Raw genomic sequence first — 25,273 nt, forward strand, 5'->3', positions numbered from 1 at the left:
CTGTGTCTCTACGATTTCATTTTTGAAGAAAGTTCAGCCTTCCTGGAGTGCTCTGCCTTTAAAACTGCCTCCCCAAGGACTCTGTCAGCCAGGTCACTAAACGGGCCAGTGTCTGCCTCTGGAAATCCAAGGCAGTGTTTCTGCTAACTGCCTTCCTTACTTCTCCAAAGATCAAAAAACCCCATCACTTCATGATGGCTGTGCCCAAGACAACCTCCAACCATCATGTCATCCACAAGTCCTTCCCTGTTTGCAAACAACAGGTCAAGTGGGGCACCTTCCCTTGTTGGTTCCCTTACCACCTGTGTCCACACACTCCAGGAGTCTCTTAGACCATTTCCTCTTTGCTGCGTTGTATTTTGAGCAGACACCTGGGAATTTGAAGTCCCCCATGAGAACAAGGGTAGCAAACATGAGACTTCCTAGCTGCATATGGAATATTTCATCTGCCTGTTTGTTTTTTTTTTGTTTTGTTTTGGGGCGGGGGGGGGGGGTGTTTTTCTTTTTCTTTTTTTTCTTCCCTGTTTTTCTTTCCTTCGTTTTCTTTTTTCTTCTTCCCTCTTCCACGTATGATTGCCTTACTGGCCTCTCTGTCACATTCTTCTGTTTGTGTACTGAAATTGCTAGCTCCCATTCATGGTCAACAATTCATCCACTTCTCAAAGATCACAAATGTATCCGATGTATTTACCTCCTGTAGTGCTAGAGGACATTGTACTTATGTCTGGAAATGGATATGTATGGCATACAGGATCTGATGTTTGAATGACAACTTAATCTGTAGCGTCACAGCTGCAGAAACCTGCAGAGCATCAGCTGACATCTACCACCAATTGAGTTGTATGTTTCCTACATTACCTCTTGCTTATGTTTCATCCATAAAGAACAGAATTTTCATTTATGCAGACTTCAAGAGGAATTCATACTTATTTGTAGAGTAGTGTCAGGTATATGATAATACGCAGTATTATCCGAAGAAGAAATTCCTTTAGCAATTCTTTCACCTAATAAAGAGTAGTAAATAAGTACACATTTTAAACTGTATTTACTTGTTTGTTTATTGCTCTTTGACAACAAACATGGAGTGAATAATATAGACACTAATATTAAACTTAACATTAGCAAGACTTGTTACTTCCATGAAAGTAGAAATAATCCAACAAAAAGATGACGATTCTTATCTCACAATTGAGATGAACAAGATGGAATAATTAAGTATGGTTTACCTAACCATTTAGAATATAGTATTTTGCAATCTACTCAGAAAAATTGTAAATGTGCCACAAGACAATAGGTCCATTTATCATGTTGTAACAGCCACTTCATGATGTGGACAAATTTATTCTGTGCTTGCAGCAAGGAAAAATGCAGTCCTTTCATATCTACAGCCACACATGCTATACACTACTTGCCCAGAAAACAGCAGAGTAAAAATCCCTTTGCTTAGTACGTCTAATAATCCACAACAACATTTTCAAATATGCCCACTTGTAGTCCACCGCTAATATAAAACTAACCTTACTTTCAAAAGTGCCTCTTTTGATATGTTGGAGAGAGTTATGGATAAAAGTGTTAAATTCACTTAAGTGCAGACATTCTGCTCTCTGCATTCAAGTTTGTGCAGCTATTAAGTGTATGCTTCTCAGTGAGTACTGTACTCTCACGAAAAAGGTTTGCTTTTCATCCTGAACTGATTACCAACAACAGTAAATCAAAGGATACATGTAGCCCTTGCTCTGAAGCAGATAGGGTATCCAAAAGAATTATTTGTCTATCTTCTAAAAAAAAGACATGAGTAATTAGAACAAAGAAAATACTGTATTTGTCCATCTAGCTTACCTAGAAAATGCTGAATTTTATCCTCTTTTTTCTGCTGTAACGGTACAGAAACAAACAACACGCTTTGAGATTCCCAAAGTGCAATTTTTTTAAAGCCCCAACAAACAAAACCTTCAAGTGAAATAAGCAGTTCTCTTAATTTCACAACCAGACCATAACAATTATTTTGAATTAAAGATATATTTTTTTTGAAAAACAAAAAACTTCTGGGTCATGCGACAGGACATTTAAAGTAATTAGATATATATTTTTAAAATACTTTCACATTCCTTTTCAATAACAAGTTTATCTTTAGGCACCAAATTTAATCTCAAGCATGGCTTGTATAAAATGTATTTTGAAAAAAGCATACAGAAGTCAGTCATTATCAATACTAGGTAAGATTCTGGAAACTGTATTTTCTAGTTATATAGTGAAATAAATTATGTAGTTTGTTATTGTTTCTGATCCAATAAAATGAAGCAAAATGTTCTTTCAGGAAACCTAAATTACACAGGTACAGTGCACTTCACAGTGCAATTTTTGAAAAATATTTTAAGTTAGTGAAATAAAAACAAGTAAACAATATAAATTACTTCTTCAACATTAAAAGGTCTTTGAATGATACGTCCATAGATACTGCATTAATTAAAATCCATCTCAGATTCACTCAAACTGTGTGAACATCACAAGCACCTAATGACTTGATAGTGACCAGTAGAACTAAAGGGGATTAAGTTGTTCATCCATGGCTGCTACTTAACAAGACCGTCAACAAAGAAATCTAACACAGTACCTTCAGTACCAACAGCTATTAAAATTCAATGAAGAGTAACTATGTCTTAGTGATACTAGACTTTTTGTCCATTTCGATGGAGTCTGGAGCAATAAAACTGACACCTGCACCAAGGCTTGAGCGCCTCAAAGATAATTCAGAGGGAGGGATATGACGTAGCTCTCGGCGAGATAGTTTTACAGAGGTTACTCCTTGAAATTGTGTTATGGTCTCTCTTCTGTGGGTGACAGAAGGTAGCTGAGGATGAGATTTTGAAGGCTGAGCTTCATCTCTTCCTATTCTGTCATCACTAGTGCTTGACAAACACTCTTTGTTGCATCCAAATTCTGATACATCTTCTCCAAGCTTGTATGAATTCTGTCGTGCTCTCAGAATATTTGTTCTGTCTGCTTCTTTTATTTTTCCTGCTTGACTGTTGGTTTCAGGGTTATGGGTTAGCTTGAATTCCTCAGAAGCAGCTTGCGATTCATCTTGACTGGATGCCCTGTCACCAGCACTGTTACCTAAAATGAAATTTTTATCAGGAGATACACAGCTAGAAGTTTTATCAGGAAACATTAGTAAGTTGGTATGGTTTTACAGCATGAGTAACCTGTAGTATGAAAGTGGTAAAAAATAACAGTAATCTCACTTATTTCTGTTAAAAAGTTTGTCATCTACAAAAACATCAGAGGGATTTGCTTTCCTCTGATTCTGTTATTTTCCTCTGGCTCTGTGCTTGTAATACAAGCTTCACCATTCTAACTTGCAATTTAGGCAATCTTAAAACAACTGAACCATGACAGTAAAATATGAGATTATTCATATTTTCAAAAGCGGTCTGCAATTTCATTAGCAGAACACACAAAACATATTCTTTGAATGCGTTTACACATTCAAACATATTCAAAACATATTCTTTGAATGAATTTAATGTACACAAGGATTTTTGTTATTTTTAAAGCTCGACAATTTTTTATTACATTGTATTATGCCCCAAAATATATTCAAAGGAAAGATAACTAAAGGTAATTATACAAAAATACAGAGTGCTTTTTACAAACGTTACAAACATATGTATTTGAAAAAGTTAGAAATTCACAGGGACATTCACCCTTCTACACTTTGCTATAGTTTGGCTAGGGTATGTGTTTCCTCACAGCGAAATGTGTCCTGAACTACATGCTTCTTTGTGTATTAGACACAGAATAATCTTCCCCATGCTCATTTACAGTCCAACCTCTGGAATATTCACGTCCACACTTTCACAGCATACTTTAGAGTAATGAACCTCTAGGTTTATTATCCTGCCTGGAGAGCTAAACCTTAGTTCACTCTGGTAGCAACAGATGCATGTCTAACCAGCGTCTACATGTTACAAAGACATGGCACTACCTCAAGTGTGATGAAACAGAACCATTAGTTAAGAGGAAGAATGAGTCATGCTGAGCCTTAAGATGAAACACGGGGCCAAGAAAGCTGCACTGTGCATGTGAAGTGGTGGTGGTGGCAGTGTGAGGTGTAAGACAACCAAGATAATGACAATGATTAAACCTTTTTTGCTCCTACACTAGAACTGTTTAAATCGTAAGTTTTGAGTTGTGGTTAGTAGGACATGGAACATTTAAAAACTTTTAATAGTTGTTTGTTGGTCCTTTTTTTTTTGGTCAAAGCATAGATCACATTAGGAAACTTATCTTCTTACTACAAATGTCTATGTCTTTTAACCTTAATAAAGAACTATTTTAGTTAACTGGAAGTATGGACCTCCTCATTGACAATCTTCCAGTAAGTAACTTCTATGAAATCAAGTGCTGGCAGCAAAATCAAGTTAATTGTTTAAAATACTGGCATCTAAAAGTGTGGCATATTAGACAGTTGTTAATTATAATGCCATTCAGAGTCTTTCAGATAATAAAATACCGTTTTCTTAACCACAACAGTTTGACACTATAACTTCTGAAATTATGCTCGAATCCAGAGAAAACCAAACATGAATTTAGAACAGTGTTATACCACTGCCTCAATTACCAACTGATGTTGTCTCTCCTTTGCAAGTGCCGGGAGATGTAGTACATTCCTGGATAAGAGTTAGTTCAGTAAAAATATGATTTTTATGTCTATCTGATATACTTTTGTCTGTTTACTACCCCTCAAATGATCTACTGACAAACACAAAAGCATTTTAAGATAATGTACTTACATTTAGTAGGTGCCATTAGTTGATGGGATGACTCTCCAAAAAAGCCCTTCAATTTCTTCTTCAGCTCTCTGCTGGTTTTCTTATAGAAAAATAAGTCTTTTTCCAGTTGTTGGACTTTTACTTCATACTCTTTCAAGGTTTCTGCAATACCTTCACCATCTTGTTCTAGGACAAGTAAAACTAGTATGAGAACCAAATCTTCACTTCACTTCTCTGTGCCAAAAATCAAGATGCTCAGCTAGAGAGAGTATGTCCTGTATTTTGCTGACACTCTGCTTTCAGTGTCTACATTTAAACTAGTATGACAGAGGATCAAAAAGCCCATGCCAACCCCACTTCTCAATTTTAATAGGAGCGTTTAGAGGATAAAGATCAATGCGATTGGTATCTTTCAGCTTTCCAATATCCGCAAATTCAATATAAAAATATGACAATTCTGACAGTTTTTTAAAAATGTTCAGTTTTTTCTTTTATACAAGCACCTTGTGTCTGTTCATCAGCATCCTACACAACAGCAGAATTAGTAACAGCCAAAATGTTATCTTTGTACCTCATATATTCTTTTTTCTTTCATATGAAATACAGTATTTCTCAATAGTGACTAAAGATAATATCTGCTGTACAATCCCCCTTTGAAAGCAAACAAGCACCTTTGAAATGATGCAGTATCAACTGCAGTTTTCTCTCATGTTCTCTGTGTTGTAGCGTCAGCTGCCTGTCACACTGCAACTTGATGTGCTCAAGTGCAGATTCCAATTCACGTATTATGTTTTCCTGGTCTATGACCTTCATTTCCTGTTCTTCAGTCTGCAGTTGTAATTTACGTTCAGACTCTCGCAGGCCAACAATCTAAGAAAGAAATACACTTCTATCAAACCATTTCAACAAATGGTTTTACAGTTCTGCTTAATAGATGAATGCATACAAAAGATACAGATTTGCCTGCTGACATGAGTTCACACTTTAGAATTGAGCTCTGTACATTTTGATCACATGGACTAGTGGATTTTTTAATGCCCTGTGCAGAATTTAAACTGATACAAGAGTTTTTTCCTGTTTCTGGAAAATTTCCGATTTGCATACCATAGACGACTTGTTCACAAAATCACCCAAGGTTCACCCAAGGGCAAAGAGAGACACCAAGTCCTAATGCATTTCATTTTTATGTTTCCAGATGTCAGTATGATTCTTCAGTATATGGCGGTAAGCACTTATTTGCAGAAAGATTTTATACTGGATTTGGAAAAAAGAAATAGTATCCTGAGATTAATAAAGACTGCAGGTGGGAAGAATTTCAGTATGACACCACTATTTAAATATGTTGCTACTTGAGAAGTTAGCAGCATAAAGCAGTGGAAAGGAGCAAGGAAATTTCCAGATTTGCAACACCTTTTAAACTAATGACACCAAAACAAGATACAAACAATTAACACAAAAGTATCCTTTTTTATGTTGATGTAAAGATCCAAAATATCCAAATTAACAACAGATGTGAGTAACCTAAGCAGGCTTTCAATGAAAGTGGATTAAATTGACTTTACTTCCTGACACTATTTCATTTCATTATCTAGAACAGTAACAGGTAATAGGATAAAATATTAATCATTAGCCAAAGCAAACCTTGTTAAAGTATTTGAAGAGGATAGCTCTGAGCTCATCAGCAGACAAGGAAACTAGTTTTCCTATTACATTATCCTCACTCTGTGAAAGGATCTGTGAAGAGGATCTAAGCAAGTACTGGCGACTCTGAATACTTTCATTCTTGTAATCAATAGCAGCCTCCAGGGCTTCAATTCCTTCTTCCAGCTGGAAAAGGACATGTTCCTCCTACACAGAAACACAGGAGTGAGATTGTAAAAAAAGTACAAAACAAATCTTTGTGTACATAAAACATTAACTTCATTCTCAAAGGTGAATCTAAATTTAAGAGCAATACTACTACTATACTACTAGTAGTAGTAGTATAGAGAATGGAATGGGAAAAATAAGAGGAAGAGTACAAATATAGAACCTGTTTGGAGCAAGCAGGAAATGTCTTGATATCCCTTCCACAGTTCAGAATTCAAACAAATGGTTCATCACCACAAAAGCAGAAGTTCTATTCTTCCTTCATTTTCCCCTCCCCACAGTTTGACTTCTACTATTACTTTTTCAGTTGAACTAGTTTTCTAACTAGCAATTAATGAACGAATCAGATCTGTAAGGAGTTTGGTGACCACTATCTGTGCAGGGAAGTGGCAGAAATTAATGCCCTGAAGTATTGCAGAAGATTCTGTGGCATGAAGCAAATAGGATTCTTTCTGGCATGCTATCAGCTCCGTGATAGGCCCATACTGCTGCTTCTCAAGACCTAAAACAAATCTGTGTATTTTATATGAATTTATTCTATCTTCAACTTAATTATACTGATCAATTCAAGTGTGTAACATCCACAATATGGCTTATTTTCATTGTAACTATATGGAGGCCTTCAAGTGAGGTTTGGTCTTTCACAAAACCCTATGAAAAAAAATCAAGGGACATCACTGTTAGAGTACTTTACCTTGTCCTATGTCCTGACATGAAAATATCTGCCTAAGATAAATTGATGTACATCCTGTTTCATTATTTCTAATTATATAATTGTTAGGCCAGTGACATTTGTCCAGACTCTAGCTAAAGTAAGTCCCTCTGAATGTAAATGTTGTTCACTGGTATGTAAGTAGCGCTATTATAGCAGTATTTTAATGTCAGCTGTTAAAAACACCCAACCTCAGTTCCTTGATTCTAGACTATCTAATACTGGGAGACATTTTAGGTCATGATTGGAAGGCTTTATTATACAACATTGCCTAAAACTTTTATGTATCTCAGAGATGGTTACTTACTTCAGCTGACAACACTTTACCCTCTTTCAGTTTCTCATCCACACTATTTCTTCTTCTGAGTAGCTGATCCCTTTCCTTCTGAAGAACCTGAATTTTTTCCAGAATGTCTGTCTTATCTTCAGTAGTGCTATCCTGAAGCTGCATTCCTTTATCACACAATTCCTGGTCCAGCATACTTAAGCGAGTAGACAATTTCATACTATCTTTGTTTAAAGCCTTTAAAAAAAAAAAAAAAAGAGGAAGAAACAAAAGGAAGAATGAAAGAAAGAAAGAGACTGTAGGTATAAAACTCCTTCCCCAAGAAACATATACATGAAACTGTCGCATCCTAAAGTGGAAGACCTGTCTACCTCTTGTAAAGGGATGCCATTTAGGCTGAGTAGACAGCTACCATAAAATTTACTATTTACTCAAAAGATGAAAGAAAACAAAAAAAATCAATGTGCAGTTTTCTACATATATCACATGAGTTAGTCATTACAGTGACAATGACTTTTCAATTTCTATTTCTCAGTAGCCAAAGTAAATAATACAGAATGTTTCTCTGCCATGTTCTCTAGTTTGCAAGCATTAAGCAATTTTTTAGATATCGTTATTTAATGCGCTGCAATAACAGAACTTTGGAAGTCAGATTTTGTTTTGTTGTTAGAATTTGGGGGATAACATGTAAATAAAGGTTATTACATTGTATTATTCATGTTTTAAATGTTGATTTGATCAAGCCACACAATAATGTAATGGCAGTGCTAGAGACACAAGTTTCATCGCTTAAACCTCTTCTGTTATCTGGCTGCCCTCCCCCCATAGTCTCTTCAGTCAGCACTACAATTGTGTTGAGTTTCTTTCTTTCTTTTTTTTTTTTTCTTAAATCACCTGGCTAGATCTCAGTTTCTTGATTTCTAGGTGGTTTTTCTCTTGCAATAATGCTTCTTTTTTAGCTACAATGGCTTCTCTTTTCTTTAAATCTTCTTCTAGTTCCGCTAACTGTTGGTGCTGTTGAAGAATTCTTTCCATTTCTTCATCCAGCCATTTCTTTTGCTCTTCTAATTTCTACAATTTAAACAGAGATCCAGAGAGCATTAACAAGGACTATTTGGGTCAGAATTTTATGATTATGTTTTTCCTCTTTTAGAGTAACTGATAAAATGTGAGAAATCAACATTTCTATTCTTAACATTAATTATTCAACAGAATCTTGGTTCAGGATAATACAGAAACGGGATTGACTTAAGGACAGGCTCAGCAATGTTATATTACTACATCTTATGTAAACAATTTTATCAGATGCCTTTAAGGAAATGTTCCTAAAAACAGTTATATAAATAGATGTCATATATAGAATAACAACAACTAAGTTTGGAAGGTATCACAAGAATTCAGCTAGCCTATCCTCATTGCATTATTCTTGCCCAAGACCAAGATTTGTGGAAAAACATATAGTGATGAGAAACTGTGATGCTGAAAGAAAGAAAAAATGGGGGTTCTGATCCTGCTAGCAGAGTCTATTATAAGTCTCCTCTGAAGCAACAGTTTATCCGTGGGCATATCGCTGGTATGGCTAAAAAGTTGCTTTCATTTCACTTTTTAAATTTATTTTCACCTCTAAAGACTTTGGTTAACTCATGAAACTCTCATGTTCCAATGTTCAATTCTGAAATCATGCAGGTAGCACTATTGCACAGGAAACCTGCTATTCTAACACTGTTATGAACAACCAAAACCATAGCCCTCTGTCATATTTATCAGATGGGAAAAGAAATAAACAAACAAACCTTGCAACATTTATAACAGAGCTCACCAGAATCACCTTCAAACCTACCAGACAACCAAACCTGTTGAATTTCCAGCTATTTGGATCACTACCTTTGACAAGTCACAGCAAAAACAAAGACATTACAGCCCTCTCCTTTCCTTCATTCAAAAACAGTACAAGAGCTCCTTGACTCTAGTCTCAGTTTTTGCTACAGCAAAAAAATAAAAATTAAAAAAAAAGGATGGAATACTCTTCTTCCAAACACTTTACAAAGATGACAAGGGGTGAATAAAGACATCTTTTTCTTTTCAGTGTCCACACAGATTTGGAATAGATTAGCTACCTCTGATTTCTGTAAAGTTCCCACCGAGTTATTTTTCTTCTTTTTAAATGCAGCAATCTCTCTGTCTTTAAGTTTAAGAATCTTCTGTTGTTGTTCCATCTTAAGCTGAAGTTCCTATAAACAAAAACAAACAAAACTTTCTTTCTGCCTCCATCAGTCTGTTTTTCAAACACATTTAATGCCAGAATCTACACAATTATAAAATCCAAAATATTGACCTAATTTACATGCAAAATTGCAACTCAGGGATGGACATCACATAATAACATTTAGAAAAATAGCTGAAGAGAAAGGAAGACTGAAGATTTCTGTGAAAATATTTATACACAATTTCTTCAGTGTCAAGAAAGTAATTACTTAAAATGACAACATCTGGTAGTATAGTGCATTGCCTTTGGGAAAACAAAGGTAAAACTGGTTGATCTCATTCTTTGTCATAAGGAAACAGAAAGAATCCTACTTTAATTTGTAGCTGGTCGCGCTGAATCTCTGCTTCTAGTTGCTTCTTTTTTTCACTCTCCTCACGCAGTCTTTTCTCTAGCAGGGTCTGCTGATGCTTCATCTGAGCCACGTTCTGCTCAAGTTCTATTGCTCGTTTTTCACTTTGGTTAGATAGAGAAGCCAGATTCTTAGTGTCTTGCTTCTTCTTCTGTAAGGCCTGAACGTTCATGGAAAATTTCAGCTTAACAGCAGGAAAACTTAAAACTAAAGCATGACTCAGGTTAATTCTCTATTTCAGTGAGTTCGGACAGTGAGTAAGACCTACTAAATTTTGCCACAACAATCACACATTATTTCTAAGGTCTCTGAGCTTTTGTAAAATCATCAAAGACAGAGCTATCTAACCACATATTTGGTAAGTAGCATTGGGTATAATTGTATGAAGGTTCTCATTGGCTACTTCAATCCAACCAGCTTCAATTGTGTGAAGCTGGTGGGAGTTTCACAAGCAGTGTTCAGATTTCAAAGGTGACACTGAGACAGGAATTTGCAAATCCTAATGGTCATATCAGAAATACCTGCACTTTCAGCTTAGCTGCATCCATCTTCTTCCGGAACTCTTTTTGTAACTTGGCTTTCTCAGGAATGTCTCTCAGCTCCTTATTCTCCAGCTCCTGAAGCTGCTTTTGTGTTTCAGCCAGTTCCATTTTGGCCTGCTCAGACTCTTGTTCCAGTTTAGTTATCTTCAAAGAATATTGCCTGCTTACAGACTGTGCATCCTTACCTTAAAGACACCATATACAAATTGTTTTAAAACAGCAAGATAATAATTTGAAACGTATTACTTAAACCTGTAATTGAATCGTTACTTACTTCATCCTGATTAAACCAAAAATTTCTGAGACGTTTTCCAAACCTAAACAAACAGCTCCCTTATAACACTGAAATATAGATAAAGGAAGGAGTCTTAAATCTGAACTCTTCATAAATCATCTGATGTCACCAAAGAAAGCAACACCTGAGTGCCACATCAAGTGAAAATTTTCTGCCTACTGCAGTCCTTGACAAAATAGCTCGCCTGTATTACTTTTTTTTTTTTTCCCAGAAGAATATGCTGCGTATTTCTCAGCTTTCAACTTGGTAATCAGCAAAAAACTTTGGATTGTGTTTCTACTGATTTGCCCTGTTTGGGATTCCCAAAGTACTAATACTGGGGGCACAGAATCTTTCTCAGTGCCAAAAGACTGCCTCAAGAGAATATGTACACAGTAGAAGAGTGTGATTGAAACAGATAAGGAGAGATCTTTAGGGTCATCATAATGATAAGTTTCTGGCAAGCATATATATATCAGGACAGGTGTGTAATGATATAGGCTAACAGGGACACTGACCTTTTCCCTCATCCACTTCTGACTCCTGCTTCTCTACTGCTATGATGGGAATGCAAGCATTCCCAGCACAGTGTTGTATCTTCTCTCCTATCCCAGACACTGTGTGACAAACACATGTCCATGAAGAGATCAGTTGCACTAAGCATACATGAAAAATTACACTATAGGTGGATAAACACAGTAAGCTACAAAACACAAAAAATATTTAACACACAAATCTGCATATCACAGCAGAGTAGAACGCAATAAAAATTTGCAGCCTTCAATGCAGTCATACCAAGTAATTCATAGAAGTTATGAATCTTTAAGTTACCAGAAGTATTCCCGCATAAGAAAATTACATAAAAACTAAGACATGCAGGACTTCAGAAGTTTTGTGTCTTTTCTCTTGCTTATTTCTGAATGTCTTCATTTCAATTTTTCAGCCACTTACCTGTTCTTACTAATTCCTTAATAAGTTCTTCTTTCATTTTTATGTTAAGTGCAAGTTCTCTCATTTTTTGCTTGGCCTCAGTGAGTCTCAATTCTGAATTCTTTAGCTTCTGCATGTTAAAAACATGACTTTTCTGGAGGCAGTCAATTTCTTCACCTTGAAAGAAAACAAAGGAATGTGGAGACAAAAAAAAAAAAAAAAAGGAATACACTCTTTATCCAAAAGACAGTGATCTGAAATATAGTATGTGTAGAATTCTTAAAAATGAAGCAAAAGAGCCAAAAGGAGAGAGTAGTGCAAAGAGTCTTTCCCTGACGTCTGTCTAAATAGGGAAACGATAGCATGCATTAGCATTTCAAGAGAAACAGCTAACCTGAGAGAGACAAAAAATATTATTTAAGCATTTTCAGTGCATCTCTGATGAAATAATAGCATGTTTCCTTTTCTTGAACTAGTACTGGAGATTTGTATGTGAAGTGCTTTCTTGCTAGTAAGTAGTACTTAAACATTAAGGTCACTAATGTCAGTTCCAGAAAAGGGAAAAGGAAAATAATTTAAAAATAAATTTATGTTGAGCTATAATGAAAAAAGTATTTGTAGCAAAGAAAGACATTTTGATGGGAAAAATAATTACATGTGATAAGGATATTATTGCATATTCTGATATTATATCTAACACAATTTACTCTCACGACTTCCATTTTACCTGTGGCTGTATCAGTCTGTAGCACAGATTTGTTACATAAATTGGACTTGTCTACTTGACATTTCATGTCACTTAGCTCAAAGGGAAAGCACAGAGAAGCCCGTTTTCGTGTCCATGTTTGGTTTATTGAATGCCTAAGGAAGAATGGAAAACACGATGCACTCCAAACACAAAGGGATTTTTTTTTCTTTCAGCTTTATATAAAGTACGTGATCTTAAAAAGAAGAGTGCCAAACTGAGAAAGCTTACATAAGCATTTGCACCATCTTCTTCCCCTGCTCGATCTTCTTGTTGGATTCTGTCCCCGAAACAAGGATCATGCAATCTTTATCACATCAAAAAATGTGTTTCTTAAACTAATTTCATAATATGCCCAGTTGGTCCTGCAAATTTATTTTAAGTAGTATCACAAATGGCCTCACATTACGGTAGGATTAAGCAGTAAAATTATATTTGCTATATATTTATCTGTAACAAAAATTAAAGAAAAAATTACTTAAATGAGAAAAAAAATTACTTAAATTACTTTTTACTGTCTGTATTTTCTTTCTCTTCATCACTCTGATCAGAGAAGTGGCAGTGAAGGACTTCATCTTGATCTTCTAAGTAGCTCAGTATCATCTGGCTACGAGCACGGAATCCTGCCATCATCCGAGCCAGGGAAAAAGCAGGGGGACTGGTATACACCTGCCAAAAAGCACCCAAAAAACACTTGTAATAGTTTAGTAATTCTTTACTGATATTCCAATAGTATTTCAGTTTAAAAGTCTTTCACTACCTGACCTTGTATGCAAAATTGCAGGTATTTTAAATAATATTTCTGAGTACCTGTGTACCAGAAGGTTATGCAAGAGAAGGTTCTGCTTAGAACACTTGTCCCAAGTGCAAAAGTAGGTACTGTTACCAACTTGTTACCCAAAATGTTCAGTGTATCAATACAGAATAATCATTCATTTTGGTAATGCTTCCTATCTGAACTGTTAAACATTCCACGAAAAGATCACAAAAGACTACAGCTTTATCACTGTGATAAATTCTGTGTTTTAAGTCAATTTGGATGGGGCTTTGAGCAATCTGATCTAGTGAAAGGTATCTCTGTCCATGGCAGGGGAGTTGGACTAGATGATTTTTAAAGGTCCCTTCAAACTCCAGCCATTCTGTGATTCAAAATGAAAGCCCATACATTTTGGACAACTGTGGCATAGCATGTGTTGCAAGACATTAGAAAGTACTTTTTCAGAGTCTTCAGTGGGGAAGCTAAACAGCAGCTGACAAAGTCACCATAATTTGTCACGTCAAATCTAATTATTGAACAATAAGTGTTAAAAAAAATGTAATGTTTAGGCAGACCTTACCTTTCGTGTCTCTGTCCCTGAAGATGGGTGAAGGGAGTGTAGCAGACTCTTTGTGAGTGGGACACTATATGGCCTTCTTGCAGATGCAGTAACAGCAGGCCCATCTCCACAAGCACTTGAGAAGTCCAAAGTTTTCACAACCACAGACTTCTCTAATTTTTCTTTTAGCTGATCAATAAGGATTTGCTGGTCCACCATTTTTTCATTCTCATAGAAAAAAAAAAAAGCAAAGCTGTTGCTGATCATCAGGTCTGCATCATACCTTTCTAAATTCATTATAAAGGTCAGGCTTCTTGTAAATCACTCACTAACTCTAAATTCTTCTGCAGTGCACAGGCAAATTCTGCAACAAACTGAAAATTCTCTGGCATGACAAGTAGAATCTTACCTCTCCCCAAACTCCAATATTTTTTTTTGAGACATTTTTGTCTCTAAAGGACCTGTCCTAGATAAGTTATATCAGCTAGATTTAGGCATCTAGTGAGAAGTAGAGAAGGAGATGACATATTTATCAGCCCCTGCTTGCCTTATTTGTGTGTTCATGGAGAAATAAAATGGTAATTCAAGAAAAATGTTCAAATGAAGAACATGGTCTGAGTTTAAATAATGAAATGTACACAGGCTTCCTCTTCCTCTTTGAGCGGTCCAACTTGAAAGATTATTTTTATTAATAAACATAAACATAAACATGTACACGATCCCAGGATCCCTTGTATCAACTATTACTTTCTTTTCTACCCAGCCTGAAATTTGTTGGTAATGCTAGTTTGAAGAACTTACTTGCCTTTCCTACAACAATCTCTGTGCATTGTTCGAAATTACATATCTTCACTGAACTGATTCATCCATAAGGCCAAGACTATACGATTTTCAATCGTCTCTGTTCCTTTCAGAATTCATCTAAAATCTTGCCTACCAACAACAGGAAATTTGAAGAACTGCTAGAGGTAGTTAACTAAAGTATGCATTCTCCTACTTTGAATCATGTATTTTGTATTTATTCTTTTTTTCTTGTCTTCTTAGACTGCAAGTCCTTTCCCCACACATAGACAATGTCCCACAAATTGACATTTTGTTGGAATACAATACATAATATTCCTGTGTCACAGGAAAAAGAATATATATATGAATACCATACATTTTATGATTTTGGAAGCAGTAATGGGCAACTCCACCTTGCAACTTTTTTTTTTAATCTGTCCCTTATGCCCTTGTACATACAACCCCACAGTGCATAACCTGCTAAACCACTACATGTGTACATTTACATGCTACTTTTACAGTTCTTATTCTATCATATATCACTGAAATAACACATTCCTTTGCATACAACTTTAAACCATTTGACACAAGCATTTGATACAAGCATTTGATTTAATTATTATACTGATTTTTCTGTTTTTTAAGTAAAAGTGGCAGCTGTGATCTTTTGCCTACAGTATGACTGTTTCTGTTCATAACATCTGCCTCGTATCCTCCATAGGATACGATTATAAGCATAATCATATATAAGCATCTATGCGTATTATAAGCATAGATTGTTTCAGTCTAATAAGTTGACAATATGCAGTATGGGTTAAAAAAGGAAAACACACAAAAAAGCCTATCCAGAGATGACAGAACAGAAAAAAAGTTACAGAGGGAAGGAGAAGATGGTGACTAGTATACTTACCTTTCATTCACTGACTCTCCCCAAGCCATCAGCAAAGAAGAGGAAAAAGGAGAAAAAGGAGAAAAAGTAGAATAAGGAGAAGAGTACTAGCTAGCCATGTTTATGCTGTTCCCTTTAAAATGTCAGATCTACCAACTATCCTATATATGGTCTCCTGGATCTTGAAATGCTATTCACTTACTACCCATTACAATTTCATTAGCACATACAAGACCTAGAGAGGGAAGGAAGCAAGCAGTGTTTCCACTATGTCACTCAGTTTCTTGTAATAGTAAACTCTCAGAAAACTAGGATGAAATTCTGTCTTACAAAGTCAAAAGGCAACAATACTTTACTCTCACACTGAATAAAGATATAACAAAACATGTTTCTATACAGCCTTTCAATTAAAGCATTCTGTAGGAACTTTATGGTCTTTTTGAGATTCTAAATAATCTTTAAAAGCCTTTCAAGTCCTAAATCGTGAATCGTCCTGAAACAACTTAGCAACAATACAGATCTGGAGGAAGGCAGGAAGCAAAGAGAGGGTGAATGAATCACTTAATATCGTACAGGAAGGCTGTGGCACAGTTAGGCTGATATACAAACTTCAGGAATCACAGTATTGTGATTCATCCACTAGATGATCTCAGCTCATTAAGGGATACAGCTCTAATTCAAACAAGGTGCTTGTAAGACTGGTAGGTATTTACGTCCAAAAAAAATCTGAAGGATCTGTCTTGAAATAATGAGTGCATTCCTATAGTGGAAAGATTGTTTAATACAGATATACGTAATATGCGCCGGAGGAAAAATACCTGTAATCTATGTGTTTCTTGAGCCTTCTTTAAAGATTCCAGTTGCTCTTCATTTTCCTGTATTAATGTCTTTATCTGATTCTGCAATATCTTCAATTCATGATCCTTCTGGCTGAATACTTCTTCATCCATAGCTAGAGCCTGCTAGATAATAAAAGGAAAATTCAGCCAGTGGAAAAGCAGACATTGTTATTCTTGAAGTTGGAAAATTAAAAATATATATATATTCATTTGTTGTTAAAAGATGTGATTGGAACTGCAAAGTTGTGATGTATATATGGCATATTCTCCCATCACGGAATCACAGAACAGTTGAGGCTGGAAAGGACCTCTGGAGGTCACCTGGTTTAAGCCCCGGCTCAAGCAAGGCCACCTTGAGCAGGTTGCCCAGGACCACGTCCAGGTGGCTTTTGCAGATCTCTGAGGATGACTCCACAACCTCTTTGGGCAAGTTGTTCCAGTGCACAGCCACCTACACAGTACCGAAGTACTTCCATATGTTTGGATAGAAGCTCTTGTGTTCCAGTATATGCCCACTGCCTTTTGTCCTGGCTGCACGTTCATTGCACCTTCATTGTACCTTCCCTTCAGGTATTGATAAGATCTTATTGATCTTATCAATTGACATTGATGAGATCCCCCACTGAGCCTCCTCTTCTCCAGACTGAACAGTCCCATCCCTCTCAGCCTTTCCTCAAATGAGAGGTGCTCCAGTCCACTACGCATCTTTGAGGCCCTCTGCTGGACTTCTTCCAGTATGTCCCTGAATCTATTGCATGGGGGAGCCCAGAACTGAACAGAATAAAGTAGAATGGAGTAGAACAGTTGGAAAAGATCTACAAAGAAAGATCATCAAGTCCAACTGGCTGACCACTTCAGGACTAACCTAAAGTTACAGCATGTTAGTGAGGGCAGTGCCCAAATGCCTCCTGAACACTAACAGGCACGGGGCACCAAACAGCTTGCTAGGAAGCCGGTTCCAGTGTCTGACCATCCTCACGGTACAGAAATTTTTCCTGATGTCCAGTGCGGACTTCCCTCCCACAGCTTTGTGCCATGCCCATGCATTCTTCCCTCAGTTACCAGCAGCAGAGACCAGCACTTTCCCTGCTCAGGAAGTTGCTGAGAGCCATGAGGTCGCCTCTTGGCCTCCCATTCTTCAGACTCGACAACCCAAGTGTCCTCAGACTCTCCTCGCAGGACCTACCTTCCGGCCCTCTTACCGGCTTTGTTGCCTTCCTCTGCACACTTTCAATTATCTTAACATTCTTTTTACATTGTGGAGCCCCTGAGCACACAATACTCAAGGTGAGGCCACATCAATGCTAAATATGGCGGGAGAATCACCTCTTTTGACTGGCTGGCTATGCTGTGTTTAACGCACCACAAAATACAGTTTGCAATTGCAACTGGACACACTACTCCAGGTGTGGCCTCACTGAGTGGAAGAATCACATCTCTTGACCTGTTAGTGATACTTTGCCTAGTGCAGCCAACAAAACCACCAGCCTTCTTAGTAGCAAGGGCACATGGCTGACTCATGTTTAACTTGTGTCCACCAGGACTCCCAGGTCCTTTTCTGCAGGGCTGCTTTCCAGCGAGGTGGCCCCCGGCATGCACTGGTGCCTGGAGTTGTTCCTCTTCAGGTGCAGCACTCTGTACTTTCCCTTGCTGAACTTCATGAGGTTCTTGTCAGCCCACCTTTCTAAGCTATCAAGGTCCCTGTGGTTATGGCAGCATGGCCCTCTGGGGAATCAGCCGCTCCCCTCAGAAGTGGTTATGTGTGGTTTCTACCAGTTATTCCTTTACTTCTGTTTCTCATCTACTGATTTTGTTCTGACAAGTTTCTTTCGCCCAAAGGAAATAATGTACCCGTAACCAACACTACTTTACAAAGTGGGTATTTAAATCCAATTACTTTCTTCAGTGTGCTGTGAGATGTGGCTACAAAATCTCAGCATCAATCATAATATTAATACACTTCTCAAACGAAAAACTAAGGATGGCCTTCCTCATTTTTCACCTCAAATAAGAGCCTAAAGAAATTATAATAATGTTTTTTTCAGGTGTTTTTCTGGGTAAGTGATCCAATAGTGATTGAAGGTTACTTCCAAATGTAGTTGGCCTTCCAGAAAACTTTTAGGAGCCAAATGAAAAGTATAGACACACTATGTCTTACCATTCTAAAGACAGATACTTCTGTACAACTAGCTTACCTATACCTTTCAAGAAAAGACAAATCTTAAGAGCTGCTCAAGAGCCTTTATTGTCCTATTTATTTTAGCATCTTCCTAACCATCTCCTCCTAGCTGTGGATGTAATGCTTACCTGGGTATCTTTCAGTTTAAACCCAGCTCTTACACTGTTTTGAACCTGGGAAGCAGAGGTTTACAATAAGCCAGAGAAAAAAAATGAAGAATAAATAACATAGCTGTAATTTAGAATGATTAGAACCAAGAAAAGCCAGACTTTGTGTATGCAATTGCCAGGTAACAATCTATAGGCTTACCAGAATTCAGTGTGAAAACTGAAAATGGGTTGATTTTATAAAATTCTAACTTGTTGGAACTCTATCTCCTCCTCCTACAAGACAGACACAGATTAGCTTTTCTGATCTGTTCACAGGTACCTAAACAATAATGAATATAATGAAATACCTGGCATTTCTTTAGTTCTCTCTTCAGCTGAAGAATTGTGATGTGATGGGGCTCTTGCATGGTCCCGGTTCCAGTGTCAATTTGCTGCACGGTGAGAGCTTCCTTCATTACTTCCCGTACCATGTTGATCCAACTTTGCAACCTGTCCCGATGACTTCTTTTTAAGCTAACATCATCATTCAAATCAACCAGGAATGGGAAGGCTTCATCTAAACAGTTTCTGTAGCTGAAGCACTGAACTTGGAGCCGGGTGAGCTGTTCTTCTAGCAAACTGATTCGGGTTCTTTCTTGATTTACGTCGTGTGAACACTGATTACTGACTTGTTGGTTCTGCAAAGCTTCTCGGAGCAATCTGATTTCAAGTTCCATTTCATCAATCCGGTCTTGATCAGGGTTGTAGTTTACAACTGGTTTATTTCTAATGTTTTTGGCTCTGTTTGCATATTTGAGCGAATTTAAAGATTCATCAAAGTCTGATGAAGATGGACTTATACATGTTATCATGACAGTCTTGGCATTTCCTCCTAGGGAGTCTTTCAGAATGCGAGTGATTTTAGCATCCCTGTATGGTATATGTACGCTTTTCCTTTTTGGGTCTCCAAGAGCACTGATGACATTTCCCAAGGCCAACAAACCACTATTGATCTGAATTGATTCTTTGAATCGTTCACCGGTATTTCCGGTCTTTGTCACCCTCTCTGATCCTGCCAAATCCACAAAATGGAACTTTGAAGCAATCATCTGGACTGATTTCCAAGACGAATCCTGTGGAACATCACTGTTTTTTTGAGACTCTGCAGATTGTTTCTGACAAATACTGATAGTAAAAATGGCATGCGATCGACTAGAGTGTTCATTCATTTGTGTTGTGCCTGTGTGACGAGCTGCATTACCACTTTCCAGCAGGCTCATCACTTCATCTGCACATTCTACTTGGAATTCCTTAGCACCGACAATCACTTCAAAACACCAAAACAAAGAAAATCAGAATAAATAAATTAATTCTAAACTTTTCAGTAAAAGTTTACAGCAATTATGAATAATCAATCTATAAACACAAATCACAGAAGCATACAAGCCTGCATTATTATAAGGTCGTAGCACACAGCTAAATAAAATAAAACAGTATGTGGAAAGCATGAAGTACAGTAGATCTGAAACCTGCAGAAACGTAATATATGGGCGTATTTTGTCACAGTATTTGAAACAATATCTTAAACAGAATACACAGCGTTAAGTGTTTACACATCATCTTATGCAATTTGCAATCTAGTGCTATCTAGAAAAAAGTATGAGCAAACCTAGCTCAAACCTTACTTTGTCAGTTAAAAAAAGAAAGACAGAAATTTTAAAAGTTTGTAGTAAAAGTGACTCCCAGCCTATGTTAAGAACATAGTTCTTAGTGGAATGGAAGCATATATTTACAGTGTAAGTAGCTTAACAAATATAACTTTGAAGTGAGAAGCAAAGGCTTAATCTTAAAACATTCATTCAATTGAATAATCATACGCAATTGTGTTTCTATGCAGAATTTGCAGAAACAGTAACAGTACTACCTTATCACCTGATGCTGCTCCTGGAGGAACATCGATATTGTTCATAGGAATCTAAAATCAAGACTGCTTCAGATCAGCTAAACTGAATTTGTATTTTGAAAATGTGACTTCTTCTAGTATTAGTCATCAATAAGCTCTCTTTTCAAGAGATGGAAAGAATAATTAGGGCACACAACAGAAACCAAATGCACCAAGTAGAGCTGAAATCCTACCTGTATTTCCCTTTTCATCTTCTCGGATATGTAAATCTTTCACAGAGGTCTCCAACTCCAATAAATCTCGAAGTTCTTCCTTGTAAACCTCTATATAAGATACTTTCACACGGAAATCAATGTTATGGTTTTCAGAAATATGCTGAAATAATTCCTGAATAGCCCGTGGGATTATGCCCTTTTCATCCTCTGAAACTGATGCTAAAATATAAACACAGATGTCACAGACACTTGCAGTCATTCTGCCACACAAATTACAAAGTCTGAAACTAAAGAGAAGTCTGTGAGGTTTACCACTCAATATCCTAAGGAATAGGAAGAGCTCAGTTTTCCCAAGTTTTCATGTAAATATTTGCTTTTCTGTTGATCAGAAATGCATGGAAATGATACAGAACTTTACTATTTTCTGCGGGTATGAGAGTAAGGGAAAATTAAATCAGTAAAAAATCATGCTAGAAGAAAAAAATATTTTAAATTTGCTAATGAATTAATGATAAAACTTCAAATCCTTTATGCAGAAAGAACGAATACATAATTTTCAGGGTTTCAAATTCAGACTTTCAAAAATATCAAAGTGGGTGAATTGGTTAGGGGAAGAGTGGAGATGATTACACAGACTAGCCTAAGGAGTATAAGAAAAGGACCAAGAAAAATCCAGGTAGTCTTCTAATTCCTGCTACTCCCCTTCTTCTCTCTTATTAAACAGAACAGACAAACAAATTGTTACATTTCTCAATATGGAAGGGAAGATAGCCAGAGCTGGTGATACAGGATTCCAGGGAAAGTCGGAAAGCAAAAACGTATACATGCAGAAGCTGCAGAATTTTTCTGCAAACTAGTACAGAAAAAAAGTAGTTTCCAGTCTCAGATGTTTGAGAAACACTGACTTGGAAATACCAAATAAGTTGAATAGTAGAGTTTCAGATACCTGCCTTTAAAAAAGCAAAATTTGAAGTTCAACATAAAGTTCAACAAGGCCAATATGCAAGGTTCTGCACCTGTGTTGGGACAGTTCCAAGCACAAGTACAGCTTGGATAGAAAATGGATTGAGAGCAGTCCTGAGGAGAAGGACCTGGGGGTGTTGGTTGACGAGAAGCTCAACATGAGCCAGCAATGTGCGCTTGCAGCCCAGAAAGCCAACCACATCCTGGGCTGCATCAAAAGCAGCGTGGCCAGCAGGTTGAGGGAGGTGATTGTCCCCTTCTGCTCTGCTCTCATGAGACCCCACCTAGAGCACCGTGTTCAGTTCTGGGGCCCCCAGCACAAGAAGGACGTGGAAGTATTAGAACGAGTCCAGAGGAGGGCCACAAGGATGCTGAGAGAGCTGGAGCACCTCTCCTGTGAAGACAGGCTGAGGGAGCTGGGATTGTTCAGCCTGGAGAAGAGAAGGCTCTGGGGAGACCTCACAGCGGCCTTCCAGTACCAAAGAGGGCCTACAGGAAAGCTGGGGAGGGACTCTGGAGGGACTCTTTGTCAGGCGGTGTAGTGATAGAACAAGGAGTAACGGCTTTCCAACTAAAAGAGGGTTGATTTGGATTAGATACTCAGAAGAAATTCTTCACTCAGAGGGTGGCGAGGCACTGGCACAGGCTGTCCAGAGAAGCTGTGGATGCCCCATCCCTGGAGGTGTTCAAGGCCAGGCTGGATGGGGCCCTGGGCAACTTGGTCTAGTGGGTGACGCCTTTGCCCATGGCAGGGAGTTGCAACTGGGTGATCTTTAAGGTCCCTTCCAACCCAAACCATTCTATGACTCTATTCCAGGAAATTTATATGTGAAATCTCTTTGCCAGTCTCTGAAAAAAGTCCAAGAGTGAGTTTGCTTAATACAATTACCTAAAGCAGATACTTTCTAAGTAGGATAAATGTAGCAAGAATTTTTAAAGCACTGTGTTTCAGAAAGTAGTTCTAGTTTAAGTTGCCTGTTAGAATGGAGAATGGGAAAGAGCACTTTACAAATTGTTTTTTTTCTCTCATACTTTCATTATAGCCTAATGCACACAGAATTTGTGTTTAGAACATTTCAACTAACACATAAACTTTGGAATTATTTTTTTTTGCTATATGTTTTTTCATTATCCCTTAAATGTTCTCAAGCATCATCTGCTATATATTAAATACTGAACTTGCAGAACTATATTATTCACACACACAAAAAAACTTTTTACAACGTACCAATGTGACCACCTCCAATGGTGTAAGTCTTCCCAGAACCTGTCTGTCCGTATGCAAATACTGTAGCATTATATCCCTCAGTCAAAGACACTAGAAGAGGTTTAATGCAAACTGTATAAACTTCTTCTTGGGTTGAGTTTTTGCCAAATACAAAATCAAAAGTGAAGACACGGTCTTTCCCAATGATAATTTGTTGTGTATTTGGGACTAATCTCACGCACACTTGATGGTTATGAAGTACTTCCTTGGAAAGCAGAGGTCTGACCCTTATTGCAACTTTAACCGGGATCTCCTCCATGCCGGCCTCCATCTCGTGCTCCCCACTCAGTATTCATGAAGTCATTACAAGATCTCTTACAATTCCCGTGTTCACTTCATTTGCAATTTTCTGCACCTAAGAAAAAATGTTTTCTGAGTTAAATAATAAAGAATTGACTCCATGCTGAAGTAGAACGTTGAAGAGTTTCCCAAAGAATACATAAGCGCCATTACACTCTGGAAAGTAACTATGATAAAAAAGCAGGTATATTAATAACTGTTAAAGCAGTGCATAAACTAATTTTGCTTCTATTAGCTTCTAAGCTAGCAGACTTAACCTTTAGTTTGAAAGTTGTCAGACTTTCTGCTTGGACATTATACTGCCATATGAAACAACAATATTGTAAGACCTTGTTAATAAACTGTTGATAAAGCATATACTTACAATGAATCTTATTTTCTCATTGCTACATTACTGCTGCATAGGCAACAGAAATTATTCAAACAAAACCTTTTTCTCCTGAAGTTATACCTATACACACACATGTGCTTTAAAGCCACCTTCTGCTTACAAGGGCCAAGTATTTATAATTTCAGAAGCACAGAGAAAGCTGTCATGTTGCTTACATGGCAGGTATGATTTTAAATATTTGTGATGACTACACACAAAGCATTCCTCTGACTTTAATCCATCTGTTTATGCCTATATGTAATTAATTTTTATTAGTTACATATTTCAGCAACCATGGTTCTTCATAGTGCCCCCCACATATGCATTCTGAAGGACAATACAGAAGCATCAAATAGTATTTCTTTAAAAATGTCAGAAACACTCAAAAACCTGTATGGGTATCAAATACTGCTGGATCCCAAACACATCTTTTGTTTTTGCTGATTCTCATTCAAGGAGGTTTTGCAGTGCAAAGGAAAGTTTGCTGAACTTCCTTCTTGCTGAACTCCCACACAGCCTTTATGCTCTGTTACCCAACTGGCAGAACTCATCAGCTAAGCACATCAAATTCAGCCTTCATGAAAACACAGCCAGATTTAAACAGTCATAGTCTTCTGTGGTTGCAAAGAGAAGAGTTTTTGCATTTCATTTACACTCATTTGCTTTGAGGGCTTGTCCATTCAGAGCTGAGAAACTTTGGAAGCTGACAAAAAGCCCCGTTTTGCAGAGCCGAGCAGACGGAAGCCAGGGAAGATAAGCAAGAGCCTGAAATCCTGCTCATTTCATAAAGGGCACGGCAATCGGGAGCAACCAATTAAACTTACTAGCTACAGATCCCAACCGCATTTTGGTGGGCTTCTGTCTTTATTTACCCAGGTGCCTTCTTTGTATACAGCAGCAAGGTCTGCTTTAAAAGGCTGGCAACGCCCGCCTCCCAAAATTATACCTAAACAAAGAAATAAATGACAAAACAAGTCGCGGGGAGGGGCGGAGGAGGGGAGAGATCCTACTTACTATTTCCTAAAAAACAAACGCAAAGCAAAATGCCGGCTAAGCGGCAGGAGGCGGGGTGGGGAGGCTCCCCCCAGCCCCGTCCCCGTCGCTCCCCGCTCCAAACCTGCTCCGGGCCTCGGGGCAGCCGCCTGTGGGGCCGGCGGGCCGCGCGTGGGCCGCTCGCACGGCTGTTGACAGCGCCTCGCTAGGCAACGGCCGCCGGCAACGGCCGCAACGGTCGGCGGCAAACGGCCGGCGGCGCCGCCCCGCCGCGCACAGCGGCCCCCCGCGGCAGGAGGGCGCGGGCGGAGCGGGCGGAGCGTCGGCCGCAGGGTGTGAGGGGTGTGAGGCGGGGCTCCGGGGAGCAGCCCCCGGCCCCGAGGGACGCGCACACCCCGCCCTCAAGTCCCGGGAAGGAT

The 25,273-nt window shown here is 38.0% G+C and overlaps 1 protein-coding gene across 5 annotated transcripts; it reads right to left on the reverse strand.

Moving 5' to 3' along the window:
- Positions 1 to 904: 904 nt before the first annotated feature.
- KIF27 (kinesin family member 27) lies at positions 905 to 25,131 on the reverse strand. 5 transcript variants are annotated; one of them, XM_050716440.1, is made up of 18 exons: positions 24,979 to 25,103; positions 23,153 to 23,546; positions 20,980 to 21,180; positions 19,212 to 20,170; positions 16,555 to 16,695; positions 14,086 to 14,292; positions 13,257 to 13,417; positions 12,731 to 12,864; positions 12,025 to 12,180; positions 10,779 to 10,984; positions 10,220 to 10,417; positions 9,760 to 9,873; positions 8,537 to 8,713; positions 7,664 to 7,879; positions 6,417 to 6,623; positions 5,447 to 5,645; positions 4,797 to 4,961; positions 905 to 3,117 (listed from the first exon to the last, which is right to left on the reverse strand). In XM_050716440.1, the coding sequence occupies exons 2-18, from the start codon at positions 23,460 to 23,462 to the stop codon at positions 2,654 to 2,656; spliced, it is 4,215 nt and encodes a 1,404-aa protein (XP_050572397.1). In that variant the 5' UTR covers positions 23,463 to 23,546; positions 24,979 to 25,103; the 3' UTR covers positions 905 to 2,653. The 5 variants fall into 5 exon arrangements, with proteins under 5 accessions (XP_050572397.1, XP_050572396.1, XP_035421193.1 ...); XM_050716439.1 differs by having other exon boundaries at positions 24,876 to 25,058; XM_035565300.2 differs by having other exon boundaries at positions 908 to 3,117; positions 16,555 to 16,698; positions 24,876 to 25,131.
- Between the last annotated feature and the right edge of the window lie 142 nt (positions 25,132 to 25,273).

The sequence above is a fragment of the Cygnus atratus genome, chromosome Z (genome assembly GCF_013377495.2).
Source record: "Cygnus atratus isolate AKBS03 ecotype Queensland, Australia chromosome Z, CAtr_DNAZoo_HiC_assembly, whole genome shotgun sequence".
Taxonomy (NCBI): Eukaryota; Metazoa; Chordata; class Aves; order Anseriformes; family Anatidae; genus Cygnus; species Cygnus atratus.

Bases quoted from the DNA above. Each gene is read 5' to 3' on its own strand.
- KIF27 (XM_035565300.2), bottom strand. From the start codon at position 23,462: ATGGAGGCCGGCATGGAGGAGATCCCGGTTAAAGTTGCAATAAGGGTC. The intron at 13,418-14,085 runs GTAAGGTCTGCC...GCTTTTTGGCAG, and splicing joins CAGGGACAGAGACACGAAAG to GTGTATACCAGTCCCCCTGC. The intron at 5,646-6,416 runs GTTTGCTTTGGC...TTTCTTTCTTAG, and splicing joins TCTTCAAATACTTTAACAAG to ATTGTTGGCCTGCGAGAGTC.